The 22,127-nt window shown below is 39.3% G+C and overlaps 1 protein-coding gene across 1 annotated transcript in view; it reads right to left on the bottom strand.

Moving 5' to 3' along the window:
* The window catches only part of KAT2B (lysine acetyltransferase 2B), a 117,331-nt gene that overhangs the window by 9,031 nt on the left and 86,173 nt on the right, over positions 1–22,127 (bottom strand). Inside the window, exons 10-13 of the mRNA XM_025376472.1 lie at positions 19,252–19,460; positions 18,124–18,250; positions 8,388–8,498; positions 4,997–5,140 (exon numbers count right to left, since the gene is read on the bottom strand). Of these exons, the coding sequence (XP_025232257.1) occupies positions 4,997–5,140; positions 8,388–8,498; positions 18,124–18,250; positions 19,252–19,460 (591 nt within the window). The remainder of the gene's footprint in view (positions 1–4,996; positions 5,141–8,387; positions 8,499–18,123; positions 18,251–19,251; positions 19,461–22,127) is intronic.

Raw genomic sequence — 22,127 nt, 5'->3', positions numbered from 1 at the left:
AGTTAAACAAATAACTTCATAAAATGAATGGGCTAGTAAAAGTATATTCCTAGTAAATCTAGATCAGTGCTGTCCAATAGAGACATAATACCAGCCACTCACGTAATTTAAATTTTTCTACTAGCCGCATTTTTAAAAGGCAAAAAGAAACAAGTGAAATTGATTTTAATAATGTATTTCATTTAACCCATTATATCTAAAATATTGTAACATACAATTGGAAAAAAGTGTACGATATTTTACATTGCTTTATTCATATGAACTCTTGAAAATCAGAGGATTGGCCAGGCGTGGTGGCTCACACCTGTAATCCCAGCACTTTGGGAGGCCGAGGTGGGTGGATCACTTGAGGTGGAGGTCGAGACCAGCCTGGCCAACATGGTGAAACCCTATTTCTACTAAAAATACAAAAAATTAACTGGGCATGGTAGTGCACACCTGTAATCCCAGTTACACAGGAGGCTGAGACAGGAGAACTGCTTGAACCTGGGAGGTGGAGGTTGCAGTGAACCAAGATTGTACCATTGCACTCCAGCCTGGGTGACAGAGTGAGACTTCCTCTCAAAAAGAAAAAAGAAAAAAGAAAAGAAAGAAAGAAAAGAAAATCAGAGGATTTTATACTTACAGCATGCCTTAATTTTGACTAACCACATATCAAGTACTCAGTGGCCACATGTGGCTAGTGACTGCCACTTTTGACAGGGCTGATCTAGATGGGTGCTTTCCATTTATTTGTAAATCCAAATCTTCTTTTTTAAAAAACAAAGAATCCCGGCCGGTCGCGGTGGCTCAAGCCTGTAATCCCAGCACTTTGGGAGGCCAAGGCAGGCAGATCACGAGGTCAGGAGATCGAGATCATCCTGGCTAACACAGTGAAACCTCGTCTCTACTAAAAATACAAAAAATTAGCCGGGTGTGGTGGCGGGCACCTGTAGTCCCAGCTACTCGGGAGGCTGAGGCAGGAGAATGGTGTGAACCCGCGAGGTGGAGCTCGTAGTGAGTCAAGATTGTGCCACTGCACTCCAGTCTGAGCAAAAGAGTGAGACTCTGTCTCCAAAAAAAAAAAAAAAAAAAGAAAATCTCAAGGGCAATCTCTTAAATACATACCTTCAGAGAATATGCTGAAGACTGTTTCAATTTGAAAAGTTTCCTTCTCTTCACCAAGGGACTCTCAAATGCAATGACCTACCAGATGGCTTCCACACACCTCATGTAGCACCTTAAAGATTGTGGGCTCCTGAGAAGTGACTGTTAATGGGACTGGGAGGCTTCCTAAGTTCTCTCTGTACCTCCAGTAATCACTATGGAGAAGAGATCTTTTTTAATTTTAATTTTTTGTTTTCATTTTAGATACAGGGAGTATTATGGGTATATTGTGTGATGCTGAGCTTTGGGCTTCTAATGATCCCACTGTCCAAGTAGTGAGCATAGTACCTGACAGGTAGTTTTTCAACCCTTACTCCTCTCCCTCTCTTGCCTCTTTTGGAAACCCCAGTGTCTACTGTTCCCATCTTTGTGAGCATGTATACCCAATGTTCAGCTCCCACTTATAACAGAAAACATGCAGTATTTTGTTTTCTGTTCCTGTGTTAATCTGCTTAGAATAATGGCCCCAGCTAAACCCACACTGCTGCAAACGACATGATTTTGTTCTTTTTTATGGCTGCATAATATTTCATGGTATATATGTACTACATTTTCTTTATCCAATCTACCTTTGATGGGCACCTGGACTGATTCCATGTCTTTGTTATTGTGAATAGCGCTGCAATGAACATAATAGCACATGTATCTTTTTGGAAAAACGATTTATTTTCCTTTGGTATATGCTCAGTAATAGGATTGCTGCGTGGAATGGTAATTCTATTTTTAATTCTTTGAGAAATCTCCAAACTGCTTTCCACAGGGGCTGAACTAATTTGCATTCCCACCAAGAGTGTATAAGCATTCCGTTTTCTCCACAGCTTTGCCAACATCTGTTATTTTTTTAACTTCTTAATAATGGCCATTCTGACTGGTGTGAGATGGTGTCGCATTGTGGTTTTGACTTGCATCTCAGAAAGGAGATATTTTCATTGTGTTCTAGTATATTATCTTCACCTCCCTAGAAAATATCTTCACTTCAACTCCCTCCCATGACCATAAAATCAATGCCTTCCAAATGAAAGTATGTCCTCATCTTCTTCTCCTGAAGTCCATAGCTCAGTCCTATGATCTACCACTGTCAGTTTTAGGGTCTCCTGAAGCAGAAAATTTCAGTGGAGTAGTTCCCCATCTCCAATACATCACCCAGTCTTTGCATGTCTCCTTATAAAAAAATTGCATTGAGTTTCCCCATCCTTACTTTGGCTTCTCTAACCCCAATTCCTTGTACTGTCACATGTAGATTAAGAGTTAAGAATTTATCCCCCCACCCACCACCTAGCCTATCCACACATACATGTATGCATGTACACACACACACACACACACACACAAATAGGCACATGTATACCCAATTATGCTTGCTCATAGCCTATTTGCACTTTCTCAAATAGTGCCTTCATCACCGACATAACAATGGTCCTACCTGTTCATGTGCCCACAAATCTGTTCACATTGGACTCTGAGTCTCTGCTAATGCAGATTTCATTACCAGGCTGCCCAGTTCAAAACAAATCTCCCACAAAAAAGTCATGTCAGGTGACATGAGGCCCCTACAGATCCTACCTTTCCCTTGGAGTCAACACTCACAAAGTAGCACTTAACTCTCCACTCTTGGTCCACCTGTTCAACTACACTAGTTTTCTCTCTCTATCTCCACTAATGACAACTACAACTTATTCTGCTCCTGTATACTTTCAGGGGCTAGGAAGTGCCTCAAAATATTCACTGTTTCTTTGCTGCCACCATGAATCCCTACCTTCCTTGAGGGGTTTTTCACAGTTGGAATAAATAACACTTGTAAAAAATCAACTGAATTCTGTGGAAAAAAATACTACATGAATCCAGATATATTTTTATTGAAGTCACTTCAGATAGCTTTTTAAAAAACTAGATTAAGAGCTCCAAACCTCCATCACCCATTCAACGGAATGTGTGAGCAAAGGCTGGAGGCAGAGAGGGAGGGGGAGGAGAGGAGAAAAAAGAAGGGGGAGGGAGCCTTGGCTTCTAAAAAGTTGACTGCTTTGTTAGCCATCTAAAATAGCTCTGCGCTTCTGGCGTTCCCCTGTAGGTTTGAAGCGCCAACAGATCATGTACAATGTGAATCTGCAGACTCTGCCAAGGGAATCCTGCTCTCAGCTAACACCGTGGGGATGAATTAGTGCTGCTGGGAGGAGGAATGAGGAAAGAGCAGCTGACAGCAGGGTGATGGCTTTAGCTGGCCAGCAGCTTCTAATGCCGAATGATGTGCTGCTGAATCCAGACCTGCTCATTAAGCCCCAGAGAGAACAATGAGGAAAGCCAGCTCTTCAGAGAGACAGGGAGAGAGAGGAGCCTGCTGTGCTTTATTAACTCTTCCAAGTGCCTACTTGGAATTCTCTCTTAGGCTGATATCTTTGAACAAAAAGCAACAAAAGTTGTTTTCATTTTCAAATCCAAAAAAAAAAGCCTTTGCTCACTTCCCCAGGAAATATAAGAACAAGACTGAGCCACTTTAAGTAAAAGAAAAATACTTAATGAGTAACTACTATGCACCAGACACTGTAAAAAGCTTTAGGGCTGTTCCGTAGATAATGCCTGACAAATAACTAAGAACTGGGATTAAGGAGGTTAGTAGAAACCAGAAAACAAAGATGGATAAGACAGATGTCCTCCTTAGCTATTTGTTAGAGAAAAGTGCACTAAACGAATAACAGAAGTATCAAGTGGAATTGATGTGGGATGACACAGCTGCAAACTCCACCCAACTGGGGGCAGCCAGGAGGTGATCCTGCGCTTAATACACAAAGTTCTTTCTTTCAATAAATGGCCTTTGTGTACTCCCCAGTTCTGTTCTTTTCATCATGGGGTTGTTTTTTTTTTCTGTCTTAGAAAATTTAAATTATTATGTATTCAACTCTATCAACCTTTCCCTTTTACTGCTTCTCTTTTCATTCATATGCATAAAAAATGTCACCTCAATACCAGATAACAAATCACTTAATACCTAGAAAGATAAGCCCTCAGAACTTGCAATGTAAAAGCGGAGATTAACATACACTAAGGTAAATGTCTACGTAAGATGAATAATTGAAATTCAAATAGGTGGATCAAACTGATGCTAGAGAAGTTCAGAAGAGTAACTGGAACACACGCTGAAACGGTTTGATTTATGCGTGTGCTGAGTGAAGGGGGTGGCTAATGGACGAAGACACTTTGGAGAACAGTAAATAGATGTATTTGGAGTATTTGGAGATGAAAGTAGAGAGATAGGAGTGGGAACGATAATTGAGGCCAAAATGTAAAATGGCCTGAAGGTGAAGTTAAAATATGTCACCATATTTTACACATTTTGTATTTTACACAAATTTAAAAAGTAATGACTCTTGTAGAAATGGTAACCGAGAAAGGAAACAGATCAAGGATACCTTTAAAGAAGAAATCTATGGCCAGGCATTGATGGCTCACACCTGTAATCCCAACATTTTGGGAGGCCGAGGCAGGTGGATCACTTGAGGTCAGGAGTTTGAGACCAGCCTGGCCAACACGGTGAAACGCTGTCTCCACTAAAAATAAGAACAATTGGCTGGGCGTGGCAGCACACGCCTGTAATCTTAGCTACTCAGGAGGCTGAGGTACAAGGATTGCTTGGACCCAGGAGGCAGAGATTACAGTGAGCCGAGATAGTGCCACTGCACTCCAGTCTAGGTGACAGAGAGACTCTGTTAAAAAAGAGAGAAAGAAGAAATCTGGATAACCCATAGCAAACTGAGAGTTTGCTATCCAGTAAATATGTACACAGAGCACCCAAGGAAATGCAACCCACCCCAGCTAAGACTGGCCTGTACAGAAGGTAAGTGAGTCACCTGCTTACCTCCTTCTGCTTTTTAATGATGACAGAAAATTCTGTGTATGGGATCCGTGGATTTAGCTCACACCCCATTAAAGTGGCTCCTTCATAATCCTTGATGTAGCCAACATATTTGGTTTTAGGTATTTTAATTTCTTTGGAGAAGCCCTGAAAAGAAAGTAAATTCATTCACATGAACACCATGCACAAATATCTACTGAGTGCTAACTATGTTCCAGGCACTGTGTGAGGAATCAAGACAAGCTTCTTTGAAGTTCTCATTATACTATTCTGAAGAGGATTAGCTTAAAACCACCCATGAAGTTCAAAAACACCAGAAATCTAACTGTGTAAACAGGAAGCAAGACAACATTTTTTTAAACGGCCCTAATAAAAAGAAAGAAATATTAAAAAGCTTAAAACAGAAACAGGTATTAAGTAAAAATTAGGTTTAATTTGTACTGAATTACATAATTAAATATGACTGTTGCAAATTTCTCCCAAAGTGGTGAGGGGATCCCCAGGATTCTCAACAAATCAATAACATTGATCTAAATTATCAAAGAAAAGATGGTCAAAAAAATAAAGTTATTAGAAACTTAATGTTTCTAAGGAAATGAAATCCTTTCTTTGCAGGCAAAAAAATTCCAGACAGTCACAATGTATGGTTGTTTCAATGACATTAATGCTTTGGAATATACTCATTTACATACTTAAAGCCATAATAACAGACTGCTTGAGAGTAATATTCAAAATTATAAATAATATATTTATAATATAAACAATTTTCCTTAAGTATCTATTTCAGTTATTTGGAGAAAATTACTTGAACTTCAGCACCATCATCAGCAGTTCACTGCCTCATCTTTCAACAAAAACTTATTTTCCAAGTAATTATTGCCATCAGCCTCAAAGAGGACTACAGACAAGTCATTTAAGAACCACGGCTGAGATCTCATGCTTTCCACTACAGTTACAGCCGAGGAAAGCTGATGCTGAAGACCTCAGTGAAACAATCCAATTAATTTCTTAGTAAGTTTTACCACAAAAGTTAAAATGCATCTCAAACAATGAGAAGATAACAAATAGGAGATTATTTATCTATCTTCAGAGCACAAAAAGCTTTCTAATTACGTAAGAACATATTAAAAAAAAAAAAGTCTGGCAGGGTGCAGTGGCTCATGCCTATAATCTCAGCACTTTGGGAGACTGAGGTAGGAGGATCACTTGAGTCCAAGAGTTCAAGACCAGCCCAGGCAACACAGCAAGATTCCCTCCCAACCCCTCACCATCTCTACAAATGATTATAAAAAAAAAAATTGCTGGGCATGGTGGCATGCACCTGAGGTCACAGCTACTCAGGTGGCTGAGGCAGGAGGATTGCCTGAGACCAGGAGGTTGAGGCTGCAGTGAGCTGTGATCATGCCATAGCACTCCAGCCTGGGTGACAGTGTAAGACCCTGTCTGACAGCAAACAAACAAACAAAATCCAAACCAAACCAAGTCCATACATTTTATGTAATAAAATCTTTAACATTCTGAAGATTTAAAGAAAAAGCCACAAGCAATGTTGAAACAAATATTATCCAAGGTTAATATTGTTATATATAAATAGGTATCATAAATCAATGTGCAACTAAACATTTTTATAGAAAAAGGGACAAAAGAAAATGAATTAGCAATCCAAAAAGGGAACAAATACAAAGAGTTGATAAACATGGAAAAATAAATCTAACTTCACATAATCAAATAAATTCAAACATACACAATTTATTATCTGGAAAAGTGGTAAATTTTTTTTCAGTTACCAACTCCTTTCCTGACCCCCTAATACACTACTGACAAAAATGGAAATTTTTAAAGTATTTGGCAACACATAACAAAAATGTCTGGAAGCAACTCTACTTCTAGGGATTTATTCTAAGGGCAAAACACGTGCACAAACACACCCACACTTATGCACGTTACCCACAAGAAACACCTAAATAGCCAAAAATGCATTGGTTAAAGAAATTATTTTCTATTTCTACAACAAAATCCTAGGAAACCATCAAAATTATTATATACACAAAAATATCAAAAATATATATATTATTATATATAGGTATGAACCAATTTTTATGTTTATATACACACAGAAAAAAATATTTAAAAGGTTTATGTCAAAGCATTAGCAGCATAGGTATGAGCTGAGAGGAAAAACAAAAGAAAAATTTTAAAATAAAAAAATCAAAGCATTAACAAAAAATTTCTTTGGGTGATGGAATTACAAGCCATTTTTCTTTCCTTCTTTTGCTTTATTACATTTTCTACAATGATTATACATTACTTTTATAGTCAGAAAAGTAAATGAGAATGTTTAGGAATTACAAATCACTATTAAAAAAATATGCAGCCAAAGAATAGTCCTCAAAAAGCTGAGCTGAAAACTTATTTTAAGACTTATTTAAAGAGAGACAAGGTCCCACTATTTTGCCCAGGTTGTTTCAAACTCCTGAGCACAGCAATCCTCCCGCCCCGGCCTCCCAAAGTACTAGGATTACAGGCATGAGCCACTGCACCCAGCCTGAGCTGAAAACTTCTGGTAAGAAACTGCTAGGACAGAGGCCTGGTGAAGCTGCTCATGCCTGTAATCCCAGCACTTAGGGAGGCTAAGGTGGGTGGATTGCTTGAGTCCAGGAGCTGGAGACCAGCCTGGGTAACATGGCAAAACCCTGTCTCTACTAAAAACACAAAAAATTAGCTGGGTGTAGTCACAGCTACTTGGGAGGCTGAAGTGGGAGAATCACCTGAGCCCAAGAGGTCAAGGCTGTGGTGAGCTGAGATTGCACCACTTCGGTCTCAGCCTAGGCACCAAAGTGAGACCCTGTCTCAAAAAAAAGAAAGGAAGGGAGGAAGGGAGAAAGGAAGGAACTGCAAAGATGACAGCTAAGCTCCTAGCCCACTATGTGCTGTAGAATCAGTACTGTTTGCAGTTTTTTGTAAACTCCAGGATTTCCTCTCTGCTATCATAAATGGAGGTCTTTCCAGCAACTGAATCTGTTTTTCTCATTCACAGAGAATGCTACCCGCCAAATTCCAGGACTGGGAATTTCTTATTAGAAACCATATTTTAGAATGTTAGGATGCAATATTACACCTCACTGACAGATGACATTCATTCATTCTCTCAACAAATAGTTATTCAGTACTTACTATGTACTAGTGACACTCTCTAATCCAGGCTGAAGCTTATTTTTGATAAAATATATTTGATAAAATATATTTTGATAAAATATGTTTTATTTTGATATAAAACAAACGTCTGTTCTTGTAAGTGGAAGACACTGGGGGAGAAACTTATTTGGAAGAAGGCTACCTGAGAACATATTAAGAAAAGTAATGACAAAACAGTGTTGTGCGGTGAGAAACCAACCTGTTTCTTAAAGTATCCAATTGCATATTCATCTGCATATGTGAGGAAGTTCAGGATGTCATGCTTTATGTGATATTCTTTCAAATGATTCATTAGGTGTGTTCCATAGCCCTGTGTGGAAGTTAATATACAAACAAATACATTAGATTCTGGAGAAAAACTTTTATAAATCCACCAGGAAATGATGGTGAATTTAGGAGCTTGTACTTTTACGTATTTTACCAACCAGGACCTTTCCTGAAGGAAATATATTGACACCCTTTCTTGCATTTCTTAACTTTGAAAATAAGCTATAAAACAAACAAACAAACAAAAATCAAAACACTTGCTTCAAAGATAAAAATCATCATTTGAAAATATAAGTTTCTAGTTATTTGAAAATAACACACCAGGGCCACAAGTTCCTAACTCAATCTTAAAGATCACTTGCTGAATATTAATATAAAAGTTTTCAGAATGAATGCTGATTATGAATTTCTGCTTATCTTTAAGGTATTTGAGATTCTCAGAAGAAAAAAAAAAGATGCAAATGAAAAGTGCTAATCTTCACTAGAATATTTAGTAACCCAAGTGTTTACTGTAAACCAGAAATTGGCAACCCTTCGAAAGAACTGAATCATCACAAACATGGCATTTTAAATTTGGTCTTATCAGACCTTTCCAAGTGAGGTCTGAGAAGCCCAGAATCTCTGAATAACTAAAGGTAGTGAACAATGTTGAATAAACTCAGTGATTCAAATATTTTTATAATATGAAGTTTTCTCAGTGACAAAGCTTACAGAAAACATATAAACCTAATGTGATTGTTTCAGAACCTCATGAAGAGAGATAAAAGTAAATCCAAGCATCCAGACAAAAATATCTTCACATAAATTTTCTACAATTTGGTAGCACATTTTTCTAAATAACTCAAATATGCTCCCAGGTATGATCTCATGGAATCACAGTACCTCAAGGACAGAAAGATCTCTGGAAGTCATTTTGTCTAACCCCCTAACCCATATGAGGCTAGAGGTCTTTTGCCATCTATCATGAAAAGGCAATCTGCTAGAACACCTCCAATGTAGGGCAATTCCTTGGTGGTGAGATAGACCAATTCATTTTCAGGCATTATATGGTTGGAAATTCCTTCCTAACATTCACCCAAGATCTGGTCATGGTTATTTCTACTTACTGGCCTTAGTTCTACTCCTAGAGTTACAAAGACTCATTCCTGCTTTTAATAGCCCTTCAAGCCTTTGAAGATTATACTCTCTCACACACGCCCATCCGTACTTCCCCAGTCCCAAGCCAAGCACCATCAAGGTTATAGTCATTCCTCATATGGCATGACTGAATGACACCTCATCAAACTAATCACATTTTTTTTTTTTTTTTTTTTGGACAGAGTCTTGCTTTGTCTCCCATGCTGGAGTGCAGTGGCACAATCTTGGCTCACTGCAAGCTCCGCCTCCCAGGTTCATGCCATTTTCCTGCCTCAGCCTCCTGAATACCTGGGACTACAGGCGCCCGTCACCACGCCCGGCTAATTTTTTGTATTTTTAGTAGAGATGGGGTTTCACCGTGTTAGGCAGGATGGTCTTCATCTCCTGACCTCGTGATCTGCCCACCTCAGCCTCCCAAAGTGCTGGGATTACACCTCCCAAAGTGCCGGGAGCCACCGCGCCCTGCCACTAATCACTTTTTTCAGAGCTTTTTCTAATATAACAATGCCTTTCTAAAGCATGGATCCTAGGACCAAGCATAATAATAAGGGGACAGTATGTCCAGTAAACAGAACGGTATCATCATCTCCCTCTTCTGCAAATTATTCTTCCATTTATGTCACCCAAAGACATTTTAGCTTTTAGCTTTTCCCAAACATATCACAATACTGAACACAGAGAGTTTGAATAAAACTTGGATAAAAAGACAAATGAACTATTTCTCTCCTTGAGGAAACAATAGGAAAATGGGGAAGATAAACATATAAACACACGTGTAGAGAAGGGGTATACTATTCAACAGAGTAGACACTAGCCTCATGTGGCTATTGAGCAATTGATGAGACTAGTCCAGTTTGAAACGTCCTGAAGTATAAAAACACACTAGGAAAAAAATTCTCATTACTAACATTTTATACTTATTACATGTTGATAAGACAATAAAAAATGTCAAAATTAATTTCACCTGTTTCTTTTTACTTTTTTAATATGGCTACTCAAAATTTTGAAATTACATATGTGACTTGCATTTGAGGCTTGCATTACATTTCTGTTATGCAGTATTGGTACAGAGTGATATATTTGTATCTTCAACAGTGTGCCGGGTGTAGTGGCTCACGCCTATAATCCCAGCACTTTGGGAGGCTGAGGCAGGCGGATTATGAGGTCAGGAGATCAAGACCATCCTGGCCAACATGGTGAAACCCCATCTACTAAAAATACAAAAATTAGCTGGGCGTGGTGGCATGTGCCTGTAATCCCAGCTACTCGGGAGGCTGAGACAGGAGAACGGCATGAACCAGGGAGTCAGTGGTTGCAGTGAGCCGAGATCTGAGCCAAGATCGTGCCAACGCACTCCAGCCTGGTGACAGAGTGAGACTCCATCTCAAAAAATGACAACAAACAAACAAAACAAAACAATAGTGCAAAAGACCATAATCAAGGTGGTAAAGAGTTGGGGGAATAGAAGGAAAAGAAAATGTTTAAGCTAGGCCTTAAAAAAGTTTTTCAAATTGGAAACAAGAGAAGGAAATGGATTGGAAATCTAAATGTAAGGTATAATAAACCTTTACAAAAGTATTATAAAAAGATATAGGAAAAGTGGGCATATAACTTAGGGATACAAAAAGGCTTCTTAAAGAAAATATAAAATGCAAAAGCATGAAGTAAAAGACTGATTATTAAGTAGAATACTTCAAATTTTAAAACTTCTTCAAGGCACCATAAATAATCAAAGATACCATAAACAAAAGACAAATGACAAGTTAGGGGGTGTAGCTGCAACATATATTACAAAGATTTAATATCAAAAATACAGAATCAATACAAAAAAAGAGACAGAATAAAAGAAAATTTGTCAAAGGATAGAACAAGAATATTACCAGTAAATACAAGCGATATGTTCGACTTCAATAGCAATCAGAGCACTCTACCATAAAATGAAATATTTCACCTGATGGTATGCAAATATGTTTACAGTTTATGTACCCAGTGCCAGTAATGGTAGGGAGAACTATTCTCTCCAACACCACTGGTGAAAAACGTAAACCGGTAGACCCACTGAGAAGGCAATCCAGAAATAATTTTTTAAATTTACACTGGCTATATTAATTCATATAGGAATTCTGCTTCTCAGTGTCTAAGGAAACATTTCCAAACAGAGCATTGTTGGTGATAGAAAATTACTGGAAATAAGCATATATATCTTCAGTAGAGAAATGATTACATAAATTATGGTGCATCCATATTATAAAATACTGTACAAAAAGAATAAAGTAGCTATATATCAGCATTAATAGAAATTCCTGCAATTATGAAAATGTTCTTTATCTATGCTATCCAATATGATAATGATTCGTCACATGTAGCTACTGAGTACCTGAATAACCAAGGAGGTAAATATTCATTTTAATTTAATGTATCTAAATACAAATTTAAACAATCACATATAGGCACTAAAGCTGAAAGGTCTCTAAGACAATGTTAAGTTTTTTTCCAGTAAGGCAATACATACAATATGAATTCCATTTATTTAAATGGGAAAGAAAACAACAACAAAAAAACACACAGTCACCTCTTATCTGTAGGTTCAGTAAGTTCCAGTACATGTGTCAACACAAAAGTACCTGGAAGGATGTGTACCAAGCTGACAAAAATAGCAGGATGGTAGTGGGATGGGGAAATGGGATTTTTGTTTTATCTGAAAATGTATTTGTATATGTCTTATATAATTAAAAATTATTTTTAAAAAAATTTTTTTAACTAGAGGAAAGCAAACGGTTAGCCAGTTGGAGTGAACTGCAAGTGCACAGGAAAAGTAATGTCTAAAAATTAGTAAGAAATGTATCTTCTGATGAAATTCACTTTAACATGGATGCCAATGCAAGAGAGATTATGTTGTATGCACCATCTTGTAAGGACTTAATAGAAACATACATTTGTCCCCCTCATCCACAATCCAATTAATTTTACTCAAGAACAACAATGGTTCTTTGGTAAATAGCTTCTCAAAACCTGCTTAAGATATTTTTCATCAGTGACCACAAATTTGTCATCTCTCCAAAAAACTTTTCCAGATTCCAAGTTGCTTGTGAGAAGGGGCTCTGTCTTTTAACTTGAACTTCCACTGTATCTAACTAGTATTTGTGACTAGCAGTCATGGTAGTTTAAGTACTGCCTTGGTTAGAGAGGCAGTGACAACATAAAGCTATTATAAGCAAATGTTTATTTCGATTTTAACCCCAGAACTCTTTCCTCTTGTTTGTACACCTTTATTTTTACCTGCCATCAAAAGGATCATTTTCTAACTATCTGGTAACTTCAGTGTTTATTTAAATACCTATTATGGTAAACATTAGCTACATAATTTTAAAGCTGCATATAATATCAAATTCAATTTTTTTTTTTTTTTTTTTTTTGAGATGGAGTTTCACTCTTGTTGCCCAGGCTGGAGTGCAATGGCTCAATCTCGGCTCACCGCAACCTCTGCCTCCTGGGTTCAAGTGATTCTCCTGCCTCAGCCACTGAGTAGCTGGGATTACAGGTACGCACCACCACGCCCAGCTAATTTTGCATTTTTAGTAGAGACAGGGTTTCACCATGTTGGTCAGGCCAGTCTCGAACTCCCAATCTCAGGTGATCCGCCTGCCTTGGTCTCCCAAAGTGCTGGGATTACAGGTGTGAGCCACCGCACCTGGCTAGATTACAAGATATTCCAAAATCAGGAGAGAAGCTTCAAGTAAACTCTCAAATGTTATCTTGTATTTTCAGCACAATAAATCCACATACAAATCTAATTTAAAGAATTCACAGGAATTTGTTTATCAGCTTGATTCTCCAAAATGACCAAACATAGACTTTAAAATGCCATTTAGCCAAGATTTTTAATATAGTAAAATAAACACTTAAAACGTCTGCTTATGGTTGGGCACAATGGCGCACGCCTATAATCCCAGCACTTTAGGAGGCTGAGGAGGGAGGATCACTTGAGACCAGGAGTTTGAGACCAGCCTGGGCAACACAGGGAGACCCTATCTCTACAAAAAATAAATTAGCCAGGCATGGATGGTGGTGCACATCTGTGATCCCAACTACTCAGAAGGCTGAGGTGGGAGGATCACCTGAGCACAGGAGGTCGCAGACACAGAGAGCTGTGATCATGCCACTGCACTCCAGCCTGGGCAACAGAGCAAAACCCCATCTCAAAAAAATCAAAACATGAAAATAAAAATAAAACTTCTTATGAATTTTCTGTTTTCAATAATGTATGCTACAGCCACTGGGACCCATTCAGTTTTACTCCATATTAGAGCAGTGCTTCCAAGTTGTCTAGTGTTGCTGGGTTGGCAGAGCTCAGCAATCTTTATCTTAGACTATACGCCAGTGAAAACGTAAATATCTTGGGCAGTGTGATGTCTCAAAAGTTGTTCATTAATCATTAACGACACAGGACAGTAAAAAGACCAGGAAATTGACCGGGCACAGTGGCTCACGATTGTAATCCCAGCACTTTGGGAGGCCAAAGCAGGCGATCATCTGAGGTCAGGAGTTCGAGACCAGCCTGGCCTATGTGGTGAAATGCCATCTCTATTAAAAATACAAAAATTAGCCGGGCCTGGTGGCTGATGCCTGTAATCCCAGCTACTAGGGAGGCTGAGGCAGGAGAATCACTAGAACGCAGGAGGCAGAGTTTACAATGAACAAAGATCACGCCATTGTACTCCAGCCTAGGCAACAAGAGCAAAACTCTGTCTCAAAAAAAAAAAAAAAAAAAAAAGACCAGGAAATTAATGGAAGAACTGTTTCTCCCACTCTTACTTCTACTAAAGATTGGTTCTTACCATTAAAACACACACACACACACACACACACACACGTTCTCATCATTAAAACATACACACACACGCACACATGCAAACACACACACACCCTAAACTCATCCATTCTATTTTGTTTTGAAAGACTAATCTTCATTTTCTAAAACTACAGTTTCAAGTCACTTACAAGAAGTGACTGCTTTTCTTGTTCTTCCTACTGAGTTTGTGATGCTTGGCCACCTTTTCAAGTCTTTAGAAAATTACATGGTTTGGGGGAAAAAAATGCCTTTCTGGGAAGTAATAAGACAAAGTATCCAATTCATACTAAATACCTTCAGTTTCCCTCTAGTATCCCTAAAAGTGTCCAAGTCAACCTTAATGAACCTTTCCAAACAAGGTGTTTGGTATAGCTATCTTTGAAAATAAAAATTATGCCATCTTTTTCTAAAATGACAAACCAAGGACATATTTTCCAGGTCTTCACCCTAAGAAAAGCCAAATAAAATTTTCCTTTAAATAAGTTCTTACTTTGAACATTTGAAAACATCTGGATATTTGTCACTTCGGCTAGCAGGGAATAATGATAAACACAGCAACAGCACCATCTAAAGACACACTGTCAGAATTCCTTGAAAATGAGCCAGAGATCAGTTTCAAGCAAATATGGGTCTTCACCTTCCCCAGTCAGAATGATGAATGTAAGACTGTTGAATTGCATTTGCCCTTTGATGCTTAGTGCAAAGAGTCAAAGACAAAAAGCTCCACTTGTGCTTTGTGAGAATAAATACATCGCAGCAGCTATAATTGGCACTGAAGCTGGGCACGGTGGCTCACGCCTGTAATCCCAGCTACTCAGGTGGCTGCGGCATGAGAATCAATTGAACCCAGGAGGCGGAGGTTGCAGTAAGCAGATTACGTCACTGCACTCCAGACAGAGTGACAGAGCAAGACTCTGTCTCAAAATACTAATAATAATAATGATAATAATTTTAAAAACGGGTACTGTGACCAGAGAGTGAAGCTGTTAACAAAAGCTACAGTACCAACAGCACAGGCTGTGCCCCTAATGCAGAGAATGATTCCTTTCAGAGACTTATTTTTGGTTTCTGTAAATGGCATTGCTTCTTTGAAGCTGAAGGAGTCAAGAAAATACTTAGACCAGCACTGTTCAATACAGGAGCCACTGGCCACATGTGCCTATCAAGCACTTGAAAGGCAGCTTGTCTAAATTGAGATGTGTTGTAAATGTAAAATACATACTTGGTTTCAAAGATTTAGTACAAGGCTGGGCATGGTTGCTCACGTTTGTAATTCCAGCACTTTGGGAGACCAGGGAGGGCAGATCACCTGAGGTCAGGAGTTCAAGACAAGCCTGGCCAACATGGTGAAACCCCATCTCTACTAAAAATACAAAAATTGGCCGGGCATGGTGGCATATGCCTGTAGTTCCCAGCCACTCGGGAGGCTGAGTTGGGAGAATCACTTGAATCCGTGAGGCAGAGGTTGCAGTCAAGATCATGCCACTGCACTCCAGCCTGGGAAACAGAGTGTGAGCCTGTCTCAAAAAAAAAAAAAAAAAAAAAGGCCGGGCACAGTGGCTCACACCTGTAATCCCAGCACTTTGGGAGGCCAAGGCGGGTGGATCACGAGGTCAGGAGATCGAGAGCATCCTGGCCAACACGGTGAAACCCCGTCTCCACTAGAAACAAAAAAAATCAGCCAGGCATGGTGGCAGGCGCCTGTAGTCCCAGCTACTCAGGAGACTGAGGCAGGAGAATGGTGTGAACCTGGGAGGCGGAGCTTGCAGTGAGCCGAGATGGAGCCACTACACTCCTGCCTGGGCGACAGAGTGAGACTCCTTCTCAAAAAAAAAAAAAAAAAAAAAAAGACAATACAGAACAAAGAATGTAATGTAAAAGGTCTCCATAACTCTTTGTGATGCTGAATGCCTGTTGTAGTTATATTAATAACACTTTGGATATATGGGTAAAATAAAATATATTTCCAAAATTAATCTCACTGGATTCCACTTGCTTTTCTTAAAAAAAAATACAACTACTAGAAAATTTAAAAGCACATATATGTGTGCTTTTATAACCTCATATTTGCAGGTTGCTTTATATTTCTACTGGACACATTGCTTTAGACCTTCCAATAATTCTTCTCAGCAGCCATCTTAATCCTGAGCTGCTAATCTTTAGTCTGCACATGAAAATCCTAAATGAATAACAAAGTTTTTTTTTTTTTTTTTGAAATGGAGTTTCACTCTCCGCTGCCCAGGCTGGAGTGCAGTGGTGTGATCTCAGTTCACTGCAACCTCTGCCTCCCGGGTTCAAGCGATCTTCCTGCCTCAGCCTCCCAAGCAGCTGGGATTACAGGCATGTGCCACCACGCCTAGTTAATTTTGTGTTTTTGGTAGAGATAGGGTTTTACCACATTGGTCAGGCTGGTCTCAAACTCCTGATCTCAGGAGATCCACCTACCTCAGCCTCCCAAAGTGCTGGGATTACAGGTGTGAGCCACCGCGCCCAGCCCTAAGTGAATAACGTTCTAAGGACACGTTTTCTGGTTCCCTTTTCTTAAAAGCAAGAAAGTAGAACAGGACAAGGTCTAGATGAGAGCTCTTTCTGTCAATTCAGAGTCTAGTTTATTCTTGCCAGATTGCGGCACCAACTGCAATACCAATAAAACATGGACACAATTCCCGGAAAGGAAGGGACCTAGGCCAAAGACAACTGGGAAGGTAAATTAGCAACATAAAAAAACAAAACAAACCAAAACAAAAAGACACTCCAACACACGCCAAACCCTACAGAATAACTTCTGAAATTTATTCATAAATTTACATGACTTCCCTTATAGAATTTCATGACTTCCCTTAAAGAATTTCTTTAGTCCTTGTCTTCCCTTAGGGACAAGGTCACAAGAAATCTTTCTGAAGTGTAAGCTGCCTGAAATCATCTTTCTAATCCACATTAACCATATCCTTTCCAGTAGTGCAGTGTCACTAATTGTGATTACGTGTTTGTGTGTGTGTGGGTGTGGAAATTAACAATGAACACTGAGATTTATTTTCAAATATCCCTTCATTTGCTATAGATAGTTGAGTGACACATTGAACTTGTACAGTATCCTGCTACCTTGCCCCAAAGTCCAATAAAGCCTTGGTACAACCCTACTTGTTGGCAGGTGAAACCATTTACTCTTCTCACACACATACACATACACTCACAGTGAGACAGAGGTCCCCAACCCCTAGACCATTACAGTCCGTGGCCTGTTAGGGACCAGGCCACATAGCAGGAGGTGAACGGCAGGGAAGTGAGCATTACCGCCTGAGCTCTGCCTCCTGTCAGATCAGTGGTGGCACCAGACTCTCATAGGAGTGCAAACCCTATTGTGAACTGTGCATGCAAGGGATCTAGGTTGCATGCTCCTTATGAGAATCTAACTAATGCCTGATGATCTGAGGTGGAACAGTTTCATCCCAAAACCATACCCCCAGTCTGGCCCGTGGAAAAATTGTCTTCCATGAAACCAGTCCCTGGTGCCAAAACGGTTGGGGACCGTTGGAGTGAGAGGACTATTCCCAGAAAGTCCTTAACTCCACTTTGAACCTCCTCTGGACATGGCACAGAGAGATCTTCCCAAGCTCTGCAGGCCTTAGTGAGAAGCTCCACATTCTGCTTTTCTTCTAAGACCTTGGGTTACCCTTACCTTGACTTGCTCGTTGGAGGTTACAGCACAGAAGACAATCTCTGTGAATCCTTGAGATGGGAACATACGGAAACAGATACCACCAATAACACGGCCATCTTTAATTAAAGCAAGGGTTTTGTGTTTCCTGAAAGAGTAAGATTATGTCAAAGTTTTACCTATCCTAGTTATACAAATATACTTTTTGGGATGTTCCTTATTAACCAACTAAGAAAGAGGGACATGTCCTAAGTTTCTATAGAAACTTCCTTCATGTAACCCCTATCTCACTAGACTACCCTTTTATCTGAACTTTTTAGAGCAAGCTTGACTGCATAAGACGTCATCAGCACTCCCATCAGAACAAAGTACCAGTCACCTAAGAAGTGCCTGAGGTTTAAAATAGAGAACAGTGTATGTGCGGAGGTGCTCTGGAACTGGCACACCCAGTGCCAAGGAGGGGTCAGGGGAGAGCAGGAAGTCATGGACAAACATGATACGTGTCTCTGAAGAGTTAAGTCTTACTCCAAAATATTACAGAAACATTATGAAAAAGAATTTAAAATCTACATATACAATTTGTGAAACTTTGCATTATGGAATCCTTCCCTCTGTCTAAAGCATCACACTGAATCGTCACAGGCATGGATCACAGTCCCCAGAGGCTACTGGGCTATATATGTTAAAATAAATTCAATTAGGGAAGTTTAGTTCTTTGGGGTTTTGTGGGGTTTTGTTTTTTTTTTTTTTTTAAAGCAATGGATTTTCAAAGTTAACCCATCTTATATCCCAATAATTGCCCACAGACCTGGGCACCTAGTTAAGATACCAAAACCAATATTTTGACTACGAAAAAAGTAGAACATTTTAGTGTTACATTCTCTCACTGCTATAAAGAATGAAGCACAGGATAGTCATCAGCGATGTAAAATACAAAGTTTCATTATCATTAACAAGAAAATTTGTAAATTGTTTAAAATTAATCTTAGCACTTTCAGACATGAAAATTAGCTTGGTGTAGCTCTGTATCCACAGCAAGACAGGAGCAGTGGTATTCGGTGGATGACTATGGCTGACTTTCACTATCTAAGTAGTTCCTCTTTCATTTAAAAAGGAAATAAGGAAGAAGGAACAGAAAGTACCACTTACGGGTCAAAGACGAGCCGTGTGATGTACTCTTTTGGCATTCGGGGCAGCTGGTGGGAGAAAACGTTCTGTAGGCCAACCAGCCACATGAGGATCTTCTTGTTTGGTTTCTGGTTGAGGGAATTGCCAACGACGTGAAATTCAATTACACCCCTGCGCTCTTCCAACCTTGCCGCCTCATCCCTGGCCGAGTGTGCCGACAGAAAATTGGTCTGAGATGCAAGAGACAGGAAAAAATTACACAGAGCTATTCTCTCAAGACAGTGGGGATGGGACACATCCAAGCTTCTCATTTTTGTTCTAATAAGATACACATTTGTGGATTTTCAGAGTCCTAAATTCACACATGTGTGCACACATACACACAGAGACACATACACATACAAGTTATGAAGACAAGACAGAAAAGGCAGGTAAAGCATTTTGAGAAATTGGAGTATTATATGTGTACACGGATGATATTCAGTGTAGATTAGGGGCCAGCAAAATTTTCTGTGAAGGGCCAGATAGAAAATATTTTAGACATTGTGAGCCATAAGGTCTTTGTCACAACTACTCCTTCTTCTGCTGTAATGCAAAAGCATCCACAGACAATATGTTAAAGAATGGGTGCGGTACTGTTCCAATAAAACTTTGTTTAAAAATACAGTAAGCAGACAAAATGTGGCCTGTGGGTTATTGTTTGCCAACCTCTGGCTTAAAGGAATCCTCTCCAGCTGAGCTTTAAGGACCCTTGAGATGACAGATTCAAATTCTCATTACAGGCCCAATAGTAGCACTCATGAATATACTTTTAACACCTCTTTTTAAAGAACAGGGTTTTTTCCAGAGAATATCTGTTGACTTACACTCAACCATAGCTGGAAGCACAACCACGTGCCAGCACTTATGCTCCCTATCTTATTTAATCTGCCCAGTGGTTTGCAAGCAAATACTCCACAAACAGCTCTTCAGGTAAGGAAGGCCCTAAATGGTGACACTTCATCTCATTAGTCCAGAACTGGCTATCCAGGTAACCAGGTGCCATGGTGGTCAATTTCAAGCTACCAACATATGGAACAACCAGCTCACAAAATTCCTAAAAATTTAACAATTTTCTTTGCATTCTAGTACAAGCCAGCTCCAGTATACTACTAAATATTAATATATCCAAAATATTTTGAAACATGTGATTGCATCCTGATGTAGTTTGAATGTGTGCCCCCTCCAAATTCATGCTGAAATGCAATCTCCAATGCTGGAGGTGGGGCCTAGTGGGAAGTGTTGGATCATCAGGGCAGATCCCTCATGAATGACCTAGCACAATCCCCTTGTTGATGAATGAGTTATTGCTCAGTTAGTTCACAGGAGATTTGGTAGTCTAAAGGGGTCTGGCTCCTCCTCCTCACTCTCTCATTCCCTTTCTCACCATGTGATGTGCCTGCTCCCACTTCACCCTGCACCATGAGTAGAAGTTCCCTGAGGCCTCACCAGAAGCTACGCAGATGCTGATGCCATTCTTGTACAATCTGCAGAACTGTGAGCCAATTAAAGCTCTTTTCAAAAAAAATAAATTACCAAGTCTCAGGTATTTCTTTGTAGCAATGCAATAGACTAGTACAAATTCCCATTTTAGAGCTGGAAAAAACTAAACTCAGCTAATCTGCAATGTTACTAAATCCCTAAAAAAACTATAGTCTTAAGCCCTCACAGACTGGATATCTAGAAGGAAATGGAAAGATCATTTTAGGAAAATATTTTTCTATCACAACATTCTGGTTCTCTGAAGTATCTTCAATATCATAAAATAAATGCTTAAGGAAACATGGCAAACTGAAAATTAACACTGTAATATAATCTCCAAGCCATTTCTTCATTTCCTGGAAGCTGTCAGAAATGTCGTAAGACAGGCATGTCTAAAGAAGTGTCATTGCTTTGCATGCCCTCAGATGCAAGGCAATGAGATGACAGAAGCACTTTTACCAAAAATGCCTTACTTGAATCTAATCCTTAGTAAACAATCAAGAAATCCAAGAAGAGGGACCTTACACAAAACTAGCGAACAAGACTCTTCACCAATGGCAGTGCTGCAAAAGACCAAAACAGGGCTGGGGAGTGGTTTTAAAGGAGACTAAAGAAATGAAGAGAGAAGAATTAAATGCAATGCACAATCCCTAACTGATCCTTCAACAACAACAAAGGTTATAACAGACATCATCTGGATATATGGGAAATTTAAATACGGTTTTATATTAAGCCAGAGGTCAGCAAACTTTTCAGTGAAAAGCCAGATAATAAATATTTCATGCTTTGCAAGCCACACATTCCCCATCTCAATTATTCAAATTTACAGTTGTAATGCAAAGATAGCCGCAGACACTATGTTTTAATAAAACTTTATTTGAAAAAACAGCCAGTGGACCAGATTTGGCTTGCAGGCTGTAATTCACCAACCCTGTATTAGAAAATATTGTAACCATGCTAAATTTTCTAACAGTAATGACTGCATTGTGGTTATGTAAGAGAATAGCTTCCTTATGAGATACAGTACATGCAAAAATTGTTAGGGGTGAAGTATTACGACATGTGTTTTTAATTCTGAAACGGTTCCAAATGGTTCATGGGAAGCAGGGAGAGAAAGAGAAAAGAGCATATGGGGAGGCGCAGGGAGAAAGAGAGAAAGCAAATGTGGCATAATGTTAACTGTTGGATCTAAGTGAAGCGTCTATGGATTTTTATCACAGCATTTTTGCAACATTTATGAGGGCTTGAAATTTTTCAAGATAAAAAGCTGGGAACGATGCCTTCGACTGTGAGATTATTAGTAAGTGGACCTGTGATGTGATATTCATCAAGGGGAATTACCTCTTGATCAGTTGTTCCTGCCCTCTCCACACTGA

The sequence above is a fragment of the Theropithecus gelada genome, chromosome 2 (genome assembly GCF_003255815.1).
Source record: "Theropithecus gelada isolate Dixy chromosome 2, Tgel_1.0, whole genome shotgun sequence".
Lineage (NCBI taxonomy): Eukaryota > Metazoa > Chordata > Mammalia > Primates > Cercopithecidae > Theropithecus > Theropithecus gelada.
Note: the sequence above shows the minus strand (reverse complement) of the source record. Positions and strands in the feature narration are given on the sequence as shown.